This window comes from Alexandromys fortis, unplaced genomic scaffold (assembly GCF_014885135.2).
Source record: "Alexandromys fortis isolate MF-2015 unplaced genomic scaffold, M_Fortis_MF-2015_v1.1 scaffold_10, whole genome shotgun sequence".
Lineage (NCBI taxonomy): Eukaryota > Metazoa > Chordata > Mammalia > Rodentia > Cricetidae > Alexandromys > Alexandromys fortis.
In genome coordinates, this window is record NW_026067895.1 from 20,099,798 (window position 1) to 20,112,428 (window position 12,631).

The window sequence follows — 12,631 nt, forward strand, 5'->3', positions numbered from 1 at the left end:
GGAAGGCACTCCTGAGGACCATGAAATCTACGTTTGGCTGAATTATGTGTATTCTAAATTATTATCTTCTGAATCAGTAGTATTTTACACAAATCTTGCTGGTATAAACATTTATTTATGCTACATAATAACTTTGAACACCAGTGTTCAATAAGTCGCGGGGAATGCACCACTAATAAAACCCATAGTCAGTGGTGAAAGCACAAATTCCCCTTCTGAGGTCTCACAATGTGTAGTGCAGAATGTAAGTCTTCAGGGCTGCGGTGTCAGACCACTGCTATTCGGGGAAAGCTGTAGATTATCTGCTCCTTGGAGTTTCAGGGCATTCACAGATGCACTTAAATAAAAACTCGAAGGAAATCTACAGGAAAGAAACCTGCTCAACACTGTTAAACACAACATGTCAAAAGTTTTTCTATGCAATTATTTATTTATTTATTTATTTATTTTTGAATTTTCGAGACAGGGTTTCTCCGTAGCTTTTTGGTTCCTGTCCTGGAACTAGCTCTGTAGACTAGGCTGGCCTTGAACTCACAGAGATCCACCTGCCTCTGCCTCCTGAGTGCTGGGATTAAAGGCATGCACCACCACCGCCCAGCTTCTATGCAATTTTTTTTAACATAATACCTACTACCGTTCATATTTGGACAAAACTGCCTTGCTGCAAAGTCTACCATAAAGTACCCTGGATGACTGACTGGCCAGAACATGGCTGAAAAGATCTGAGAGCCAAGGCATTTTCCTTATTTCCTGTTATTGCTTTGTAAAGGTTACCTCTACAGAAATCAACTTCAAATAGATAAGAGTAAATTTAAAGCCGGGTGGTGGTGGCGCCTTTAATCCCAGCACTCAGGGAGGCAGAGACTGGCGGATCTCTGTGAGTTCAAGGCCAGCCTAGTCTACAGAGCGAGTTCCAGGACAGGCTCCGAGACTACAGAAATACCGTCTCGAAAAACAACAACAACAAAAATCATAAATGTGATATAGTAAATTAGTTAATACATTTAAATATTAGACAACTGTCCAAAAAAATTAAAAGTCCTCAGACTAAATTTCATCAAATATATGTTACCAAATCACTTTGGTTGTTTTTGCTACCAATAAAGAATAAAATACTAAATATGGATTTAAATTTAAAACTAAAATTTCATTCACATAAAGATAAAGGTGATTAGTAGAAATAAAATCAGGTCAACTACTAAGAAAACATTAAGAAACAAATGGATCATTTCTTTGGACTGAAGGACATATGCTAAAAGTCACTGGCTAAAAGATTTTAATGAAATTTAACAAACCTTCCAAATTAAAATGTAAACATGTATTTTTGTTCTATTTTTAATTACAGAACAAAAGAAAACACAATGGCCTTGCATACTGGCACATGCCTTTAATCCTAGCACTTGGGAGGCAGACAAAGCTCTGTGAGTTCAAGGCCAGCCTGGTGATCCACATAGAGTTCCAAGACAATTAGGGCTATACATAGGGACCCTGTGTAAAAAGAAAAAAAAGGAAGGAAAGAGGGAGGGAGGGAGGGAAGGAGGAAGGGAGAGAAGAAAGGAAAGAAGGGAAGAAAGGAAGGAAGGAATAAAAGAGACTAAAGGACTTCAAGTTTTTTTGTTTTGTTTTAAACATCACTTAGCCTTCCTACAATTTTAGGATTCTCTATTTAGACTAAGCATTTTGATATTCATAGATCAAATAACCTTGTGGGCACTCATTTGGAACACCTTGCTCTATATTCCATCCTTCTGGTTATGCCCCCCCCACTCGAAAATCCTACTGCAAGGTGTCTTGTTCCCATGTGTCTATTCCAAGGCAATTTTAAAACTCAACAAACACTGCAATCTGATGTCAGTGCAGGCATCTGAGCCAATATTTTCCCATCACCAACCAGCCGGCTATTAGTTCTCTTTCTTATAAAGCTCCTCTCAGAGCTGAGAACCTGCCTACTCTAACCCCCTTTCTGATATCCTGTTTGTTCTATTCCATACCCTTCAAATCCTACTCAGATTCTTTGAGAAAAGAGCATTTTTCTTCCCCAAGCCTACAGTCCTTTACATGAAACAGAAAAGCAATAGTGTGAACTATTCGGAATGCTCTCTCTCCACAGCAAGCTGCAGCATCCCAGCTCATCCTCACTGCCAGGGTGAGTCAGCTAAGCCCAGGCACCCTGACATATAGCTGCCACGGGTCAGTTGGAGTGATGGATTCTGACCCATATCAGCTGTCAGCGAGTCTATTTTAGGCACTACAGCCCTCATCAAATCACTAACGTGTGCCAGCAGGGGCAGAAAGAGAGCTTTTAGAGTTTGTAAATTTCTTTGCCTCTTTCATGATACAAGGACCTGCTTTATTATTAAAAAACTAACAATCGTAGCAGCAGAATTTGTGGATTGAACTTTTCAAAGCACATACATATTTGGAATTTCAATTTGAGCCAATTTTCATTTCATAGATACTAATAAGCAGATCAGTCAATTTCCAGGAAGAGTTACCATCTATTATTCTAAAGTACTCATCTCTACTGATGGAGAGAACTAGAGACAACCCCAATTAACTCCCAGGAGGAGAAGAAAGAATAGAACCCAGCAAATGATCAGTCCTTGGCATTTTGTTTTGTTTTGTAACCTTGGCAGTGCTAGAACTCATTCTATAGACCAGGCTAGCCTCGAACTCATAGAGATGCATCTGCCTGCCACCCAAGTGCTGGGATTAAAGGTGTGCACCACCACCACCCCAGTCCTTGGCCTTGATAAGAGTTCTGTATTCTACATAGCCCTGGGGCCACAGGTCAAACCCTCTAACCCTCTAGCCCAGTGGTTCTCAACTGGTGGATCTTGACCCCTTTGAGGTCAAATGGTCCTTTTACAGGGGTCACCTAAGACTATCAGAAAACATATTTACATTATGACTCATAACAGTAGAAAAATTACAATTATAAAGTGGCAACGAAAATAATTTTATGTTTGGGAGTCACCACGCCATAAGGAACTGTATTAAAAGGTTGCAGCATTAGGAAGGTTGAGAACCATGGCTCTAACTGATCCTCAGACAATAGAAGGCTCTGAGAACCTCATCGAAAGAGCCAGAACTCTTTCTGGAAAGGTAGGCAAATTCTCTTGTGCTCCCAGGATGCTCCAGGTGCCCTACCAGGCTTAGTCCAGGTACAAAAGGTAAGCGCTGTGACTTGCCCTACGCTATAGAGCCCACTCCACACAGGGCTTTACAGCTACTTAGGAACCTTCAGCTAATGAAGCGTGGTGTCTGTGTACTCTTTCATATGGGTGCTTAGTGAACAAATACAGAATAAGTAAACCACCCTACAAAATGGCTATGGAATGCATGCATGCACTATGCTGGGGTTAATAAAGCCAATTTAATTAAATGCTACACACAAGACAAAGCAATTTGTCTTGTAAAGAAATGCTTTCCTGACTGAGTCATGTCATCAGCACATTCTTCTCCGTCCATGACTCCCCAACCCCAAATATTCCCTATGACGATCCTGTGGCTCCCTGGTTCACTTACCAGCCACACACCTACTTCCCTCAATTAGTGCTAGGGTCCTCTGAGGCTGCGCTCACACATCTGTGTGGTCCTGATTGCCCAGTCAAGTGTGCAGCCCTAATGAATGCTCTATGAAGAGTTGATGAGGAACGATGCTCTTTCCCCTGCCTCTTTTTTGAAAGACAGAGTCTCACCATGTAGTCCACTCTGTTCTCAAACTCAAGATCTTCTCGGTGCTGGGATTATAGGTAGGTACCACCACACCCAGCTTGGCTACTGCCCACCCACAGCTCCCAGAACATGTTCCTCATTCTTCAACTTCCGGGGGCATAGGAATAATGCACTGTGTTGGTTACCAGTGGGTGCTCTGGGGCTTTGGCTTACTCTGTGCCCATTTCTGCTGGTACTAGGTAACAGGTTAGCCATGGAATTAGACTCAACCTTGCGCTCATCCTCATCAAATGCCACTTAAAGCTGACTGGCTTTGAAACTACTAGCACTTTACGCACCTAAATGCATCTCTCTGCTATGCACTTTCTTTTCTTTTCTTTTCTTTTCTTTTCTTTTCTTTTCTTTTCTTTTCTTTTCCAGAATGGCACAGACTTTAATATGAATTCATTTTTTGGTTAAGAAGCATTTTAGAAACTATTTGCTTATTATTTCATGTACATGAGTGTTTTCTTATGTGTTTGTATGTGTACCACATCACATGTATGTAGGATGCTGCAAAGGTCAGAAGAAAGTATTTGATATTGGAGTTACAGATGGTTGTGAGTTGCCGTGTGGGTGCAGGGAATTGAACCCTGGGTCCCCTGAAAAAGCAGCCAATCCTCTTAACCAAAGAACCATCTCTCCAGCCCCTAAGTGACCTTTTAAAAGTATACGGAGTTCTTGTAAACTAATAACCACTAAGAGAAAGCAAGATATGAGCTATACATTTTCTAAAGTTACACTTACCCTTACTATAACCATATGCTATACAAATGGTCTAAATCTGAGGGAACCAAGGATCTAAAATTGAAACTATTTCAGGACTGAAATCAAGGCTTCTCTGACTCCACTTTAACTATGTTGCCAGCATGTGAAGTTCCCTATTCTCTAGGCAACTGGCTGGAGCCAAGAGATTCCTGGTGGACTGAAGATGTATCTCTTCTAGTAAGGAACCACTTTCTTCTCTTCAAACTCAAATCTGCCTGTCCTCTATACATTAGAAATGGCCAACAGTAGCTGAGGTCTCAGTAGTCAAGTATTTGCCTAGAATGACCATGGTCCTCTGTGCATGTCCCAGCACTAACAAAAACAAGAAAGGAAGTGGCTAATAGATTATTCCTTGATCTACTGACAAAACTAGCAGTTAGTAAATCTCTCTCACGTTGTGTGATATTTTGATTGTGTTCTGACAAATAAAGCTTGCTTGGAGTCAGAGAAGCAGAAACAGCCACCAGTCACTTCCTACCTCTATCATTCCTAGGTCTGCCCCGCCTTTCTACTTCCTGGCTCCTCTCTGTCTACAGTTCTCCAAACTTCTATGATTAATTTAGGTCAGCTAGTGGCTAGCTCTGCCCTCTGACTCCAAGCAAGTTTTATATGTCAGAATATAATAAAAATATCACACAAAAATGATTTAGCAATGCAACTAGCGTTATTATTTGGTGATTTTAAATTTCAGATTCATAGCCTCAAGCAATCTTGTACCCAAGCAAAGCAATTTGGTTCAGTGTCTACATACATGTGTATGTATGTAGTATGTAGTTCCATGCTACTAGGAAAGGATTGTTGCTAACAGTATGTTGATTACTAAAACGCTTAAGAGGAATTCACACCTCAGCATTCAGGTTGAAGGTCTGGAGAAATGGCTCAGTGGTTAGGCGCATTTGCTGCTCTGGCAGAGGACCTGAGTTCGGTTCCCAGCACCCACATCAGACAGCTAACAACTGCCTGTAACTCCAGCCCCAGGGGATATGATGCCTTCTTCTGACCTCAACAGGGCATTACACTTATCTGCACAAACCTACTCAAGATAGCACACATACACATAAAATAAAATCCATTTAGGTTGGGCTGGAGAGATGGCTCAGTGGTTAAGAGCATTGCCTGCTCTTCCAAAGGTCCTGAGTTCAATTCCCGGCAACCACATGGTGGCTCACAACCATCTGTAATGAGGTCTGGTGCCCTCTTCTGGCCTGCAGGCATACACACAGACAGAATATTGTGTCCATAATAAATAAATAAATATTTAAAAAAAATCCATTTAGGTTACTGAGTTTTTCCTGGGAAGAAGTGTATTCTTTGAGTGTGTTTCAGATAACTAATTTCATAGGAATCTACATAAGAGTCATCTCCAAAGTAGGAATATAAAATTTAGGGTTAAACCTAAATTTACAAATTTATATATTGTAAGATAATTTTACAGCCTGGCTAAATTAACGTTTCTTGGTATTTTGGGGATATGGAAATTTAAATTAAAGGTGAAAATTAATATATAATGCACAAAGTTAAGTATACAATCAATGATACCCATTGCTGTTATGAGTCTTTGGTACACGAGACTTTCAAGATAGCTGTCGACTGGACATGTGCTCTTTAGAATACATTTAGGTAAACACTGAATACAATCCCTTAAGAAAAGTATTGCCTGTCTTGTTCACTGGCTTTTATGTAGCATCCTGGCTACATAGAACTTCCATTTTACCTCCCTAAAAATGGCATAGAGCATCCAAAGGCTCAAGCTCTAAGAAGCTCTGGACTCACTTGCAAGTTCAGAAACTAAGAAGAAAATAGGAGGCACTATCCTCTTATGCCAGACAAGGATTTCCTTCTTTGGAGAGGCTCTTGGAAAAAGATACCCAACTCATGATCAAGGTTATAAATTTAAGGAAATCAAGGTAAAAACTGTTAAAGACTTCCTAGGTGGGACAAGACAATATGACAGCCATGGATTCTAAAATGGATCTACAAACTCAGATTTAACTAAGTCAGGCCAAAATTAAAGTTAGGGTTTAGTAGGCAGTGGGTGGAGAATTACTTGTCTTGGTAGACATGCCACGAGCAGAAAGATGAAGCAGTCAATCCAGGTGCCCTGTAATAGTCTTATTTGGGGGGGGGGGTTGCTTTTCATTTGTTTTGATAACTGCCATACTAGGTATAATGTTATAGAGAGTAAAATCATAAAAAAAAGTTCATAAAACACACAGCATTTCATAAAGGTTTGGAAGTAAGGATAGGAATTTGACCTTGAGACAGAAGCAAACATATTTCAGTTTGATTAAAGCATGAGGGTAAAGGGGGAGGGAGAGCAAGTTAAAGTGCTTGCCATATCATCAAGAGGACTGGTGTTCAGGTCGGTAGAACCCAGGTTGGCATGCCAGCTTGCCCATAGTTCCAGCCTCAGCAAGTAGAGACAGAGGACCCTGAGTAAGCTGGTCAGCAAGACTAGCCTTGTTGGGCTGGAGAGATGGCTCAGTGGTTAAGAGCATTGCCTGCTCTTCCAAAGGTCCTGAGTTCAGTTCCCAGCAACCACATGGTGGCTCACAACCATCCGTAATGGGGTCTGGTGCCCTCTTGTGGCCTGCAGGCATACACACAGACAGAACACTGTATACATAATAAATAAATAAAATATTAAAAAAAAAAAAAACTAGCCTTGCTACCGAGCACCGGATTTGACTGAGATATCCTGATTCAAAGAACAAGTAGGAAAAAGCCAGGCAGTGGTGACGCACTCCTTTAGTCCCAGCACTCGGGAGGCAGATGGAGGCAGAAGGAGGCAGAAGGAGGAGGATCTCTGTGAGGTTAAGGCCAGCCTGGTCTAACAGTGAGTTCTAGGACAGCCAGAGCTGTTACACAGAGAGACCCTGTATCAAAAAAACAAAAAAACAAACAAACAAAAAAAAGAGGGTAGCAAAGCAATGAAGAAAGATTTTCAATATTGATCTCACACCTCTTCATGTATGCAAACACACATATCAAAACATACTACATACATGTATGCACTCCACAGATACACATGCAAAAAGGGAAAGTAAATGAATAAATATGAAGGTCAGAAAAAAAAAAGCAAAAAAGGTAAGGTTGGGGGAAAACTGAAGCTTGACTGGGAAGCTGCCTCTGTAACTAAGGAAGAGTGACTAAACACGCTAGAAATCCCATGATAGGCACATAAAGTAGGTCAAGAGAGACTGGAGTGACAGACTGGACAGAATTAAGAACTGAAACATGGGCCAGTGAGACAGCTTAGCTGGCGAAGACACTGAACACCACCCAGATGACCTAAGTCCCACGGAAGGACCGGCATGAGAAGGAAGGGCAAACAAAGTTGTCCTCTGGCCTCTACATGTGCCCCACACACATACACATGTACATAGAAACCAATTATAAAGCAATTTTAAAAACAACTGAAACTGGGCTGGAGAGATGGCTCAGTGGTTAAGAGCACTGCCTGCTCTTCCAAAGGTCCTGAGTTCAATTCCCAGCAACCACATGGTGGCTCACAACCATCTGTAAAAAGGTCTGGCGCCCTCTTTTGGCATATACACAGACAGAATATTGTATACATAATAAATAAATAAATAATTAATTAAAAAAACTGAAACAGTAAGCAGCATCTAATTCCAGCTTCCTGCCTCCATCATTTTTTTTTCACTGATTTTTGTTTTTCAATTTTTAAGTGGATGGTCATTACCTGAGCAACAGTCCAAAAACCTAACCTACATAAACACACGCCAGCTTGGTAATACAGTTTAAATTCCTTTCAAGGTGTTTTCCATTCCATTAACTCTGGCCAGTCTTCCAGAAGCAAGGATCATTGTTCGACATGGTGACGCATGACTTTGGTCCCAGTACTTGGGAGGCAGAGGCAGGCACATTTCTGAATTTGGGCTCAGGCTGGTCTACAAATCTATTCTAGGTCATGCCGGAGTTGCCCAGACAAGACAAGTCGATGCTCATTTAACGCCTCCTTCCTTCTCTCCAATCACCATCTAGCTCTGCGGGTTCAGGCAGGTCTCCTGCTCTATAGTTTGTTGTTTAAACCTTCAGATTGTGTTTATTTATTGCCTACCCGGAAGGGGCCACTGTTCATAACATCTACCTACTTCACTAGAAGCGCAGACATCACTGTAGGCAGCCTTTGGGCTGACAGCACAACACGTTAATTACGAAAGCTCCGCCTTAGCCTATGCTTGTTTTCAACCAGCTCTTATAACCTAAACTAGGTTCTGCCATGTGGAGCTACCTCTCCTCCATCTCTCACTTCCTGTTTCTTCTCCGTGTCTGGCTGGCGAATCCATGCACCTAGATTCCTCCTTCCAATTTCTCTCTGTGTCCGGAAGCTCCACCTATTCTCTCCTGCCTAGCTACTGGCCATTCAGCTCTTTATTAAAACCAATCAGAAGGTGCCTTATGCCTAAACAAATATTCTGCAACAACTGTCATCTGCTGGGGTGTCTGGGACTGATGAATGGTGGAGCTCCTCTCTCTGCAGGAAGAAAGGGAGTCACAGATCTTGAGCTACAACATTTCCTTCCTTCCTTCCTTCCTTCCTTCCTTCCTTTCTTCCTTCCTTCCCTTCCTTCCTTCCCTTCCTTCCTTCCTTCCTTCCTTCCTTCCTTCCTTCCTTCCTTCCTTCCTTCCTTCCTTCCTTCCTTCCTTCCTTCCTTCGGGACTAAAGAGTCAGAATAATCAGGCAACAAAAGTTATATACAGAACAATCCATATGAATCACTTAACTGAAGAAAAAGACCAAAAAACCCCCCACCTATCTAATATCCTAAACCCCATTAGTTTGGGATCCTCTTGACTTAGAGAGAAGCATGATCCTGGACACGATAGCTTAGAGTAGACTTCACTTTGGGCCCTGCACTGGGGAAAAAAATCTGAATAACTGGATCCACTTAACCGGAAGAGGGGTTCGATCTGAGGAAAAGGAATAAATAAGGACAAAGGGTAGAAAAATCTACAAGGTAACTTTTGGAACCCGATATATTTCCAAGGGAACTACAAGGAGTCAGAAAGAACTAAACTCAACTGCTAGGGTACTGGGATCCTGAAGGGTGGAGCATGAATGCTAGCCAGCCTAAGACATGGAACAAAGAGGAACCACGCTTGAGAAAGCCTGGTGAATGAGCTCCGGAGACCAAGCTTCTGTTTCCTGGGTCCTCATCGACTGGAAGGTTGACTCTAGCGGTCACTTTCTGTGGGGGCATCTGCATGAGCTGGGATGTGCACGAGCCAGTGGAGAGGCACGGCTAAATGAAGCTGGGAACGGTGGAGGGAAAGCTAATGCCGAGAAGAGAGGCTGCGAACCTGGAGACAAAAGACTGGAACCCAACATGAAATGTCCTTCCTTCGAATTGGACATATCATCAGGGAGGGGTTTTCTCTTGACGTTTTAACCAAACTATTAATGCTAGAAACCCTGAGTATGTCTGGGCCAAAGAAACATGTATTTGATAGTTACCATCAGAATTTATCAGTCTGCAGTAAAAACAACCCCTCCAGCTCAGAAAAGGCAGACTGCGATCAGGTAGGTGAAGGGAAGCTAGCTTCCAGCAGAGAAAGTTACACTAATATGTTCGAAGTCCCTAAAGTCCAGAGCAATGCTTGTGCTTAGCGTGCAAACACTCAAGAGCAGTGGTGCTATCTCCACCCACCTATGCTTGCAACCGTCAGTTTGCTCCCCTCTCAAGAGACACCCTGTCCAGGTGAGGGCCCTCCTACCAGACGCCATCTCCTCCTTTCCATACAGAGCCAGTCATGTGGAACTTCTGGACCTGTCTCATCTCCTCATCTCAATTCTACCGTTAGTTCTCTATTGTGGACATGATTATGTCGTCATGTGCCTCTCTATCCATTTGCCTTTTTACGTATAAAATGTCTTCTAATCCTCTCCTACAGTGCATGGCCAGTTCAACCATAACCTTTCCTAGTTCACGCTCACTGACTTTTCACTGACTGTCAGGGGCAGGACATCTCTGCAGATAGATTATTAAGACAAATTGCCAAATTTGGTAGAGACTTCTGAATCTGAGAGAACTCCAAAGGACTTCAGTAATTTTAGGCTTATTATTCAGGTGATGTATTACATGCTCTTCCTATCAGTAAGTCCCCATGTCTCCCTCACCATGCACACACTTTTTAAATAAAGCTCAAAGTTAGCAAAGTTAGCACTTATTTCCCAACCTATACAGCCATAGTATTTACCATTGTCATTATTGTTACCAAAATTTGGCAACAGTCTCAGAACTTACAGTGATACTTTCATAATGGCTAAAATCCTTATTTCTTTTTCTGTATTGACCTTTCTGCCATGACTCAATAACCCCATTCGTAGTAATTTCCTCTTCTTACATACTAATTCCCCTCCTTATAGGTTACCAAGTCCCAGAGGCATTCTTCTGCAAGTTGGGAACCCTGTTCTTGCCAGCAGGTGTGGCTGCATAGCTGAGCTCTCTGTCCTGAACTACGGCACCATGCAGGACAGATAGCAGCAGAGAGTTATATCTGCACAAGTACTCACTCTCCATTGAGTGACTCTACATTCATTTTTATTTTTTCAGCAACCCAGGGAAGAATGACTGTTTGTCCCATTTTATAGTTGGGAAAACCATTATTTACCAAGACAGCATGGCTTAATGGGACTCAAGCAGATAGATATTTAAATATTAAAGTTAAGACTCAAGCTCGGAATTTCTATAGCTAACCCAAACTCTTCGCAGACACATTCTAAGAATATACTTAGTGGCCGGGCAGTGGTGGCACACACACTTTTAATCCCAGCACTCGGGGGGAGGCAGAGGCAGGTGGATCTCTGTGAGTTTGAGGCCAACCTGGTCTACAAGACCTAGTTCCAGGACAGGTTCCAAAGTTATAGAGAAACCCTGTCTTGAAAAACCAAAAAAAACCAACAACAACAACAAAAACTATATATACTTAGCCAACCAAGTGAGCCCCAGTATCTCGTATCTAGATACAGTTTCAGTCCCTTCTCCATTCCACATCACCATTTTTAACTACTTCCCACTCCAAGGACCAAGCCTTTACATACAAACTTATCCCACCCATTTGTTTACAATTTCAGTGCCATGCTCTCTGTCCAGCCCTTCTCCTGTCCTGCTGAAACTGTCCATTTAGAGTGTGACCTGCTGGCCTACCCACCGGGTGTCTGTAGATACAACCCAGCATAAAGACTTACATTCAAGGACATATACACATGACCAATTATGACACTTCAAAAAAGAAATTCCTCCTGTCCTTGATCTGAAATAATCAGAATAACAGAAAAAGCTGCCAGAACCTCTAAGAGCCTTGCTCATCTCAACTCAGGTTTTCCAACTAGGAGTCAGCTTACCAAGCTGTAGGTGGGTGTCAAGGACACATTTGTTTACCTGTGGTCCCAAAAGTGTAAGATGAAATTTGAGTACTTTTTAATTGACTTCTCATCACTAGCAACCGTCCTAGCTCTACACAGCAAGGTTAGCTCAGGTAAGAGCTCCTAATCGCAGCATTTCCACGACAAGGAGGAGGAACAGCTAGTCATCTGCATATGTGCTCTGGGAAAGCAGCAGCTGGCTACACACCACTTACCGGCTTATCCTTGATGGTGGGGCTGGACACACACAGGTACAGTTTCCCATCCTCTTCTAGGCAGGCATCTATCAAAGCTTGCACTGAGCTTTCTTCCTGGAACAGCAGGAAGGCATAGCCTTGGGGAGAACAAAACAAAAGGATGGAAGAGATCAGTACTTCAACCTCGAAGCAGTAGTGAAAATATCTGTGGCAGGTGTGGGGGCTCACTCCTGTAATTCTAGTGTTCAGGAGGCTGAGGCAGGAGGCTTGCCATGTAGTGCTAACTGGAGTTACACAGGAGTTACAGACTAGTCTGGGCTACAGATTAAGAAATCTAGCCAGGCTGTGGTGGCGCATGCCTTTAATCCCAGCACTCGGGAGGCAGAGGCAGGCGGATCTCTGTGAGTTGAGACCAGCCTGGTCTACAGAGCTAGTTCCAGGACAGGCTCCAAAACCACAGAGAAACCCTGTCTCAAAAAACCAAAAAAAAAAAAAAAAGAAATCTACTGCTTCACTGTTAATAAATTCTTAATAAACCCTGGATATTCAAATGGGGCAA

General features: G+C 42.4%; 1 protein-coding gene across 6 annotated transcripts in view; it reads right to left on the reverse strand.

The window, feature by feature from the left end:
- Cpeb3 (cytoplasmic polyadenylation element binding protein 3) overlaps positions 1-12,631 on the reverse strand; it is a 182,936-nt gene that overhangs the window by 35,268 nt on the left and 135,037 nt on the right. For all 6 annotated transcript variants that reach the window (XM_050160791.1, XM_050160801.1, XM_050160755.1 and 3 more), the window contains exon 7: positions 12,091-12,209. In XM_050160791.1, coding sequence (XP_050016748.1) covers positions 12,091-12,209 — 119 coding nt within the window. The remainder of the gene's footprint in view (positions 1-12,090; positions 12,210-12,631) is intronic.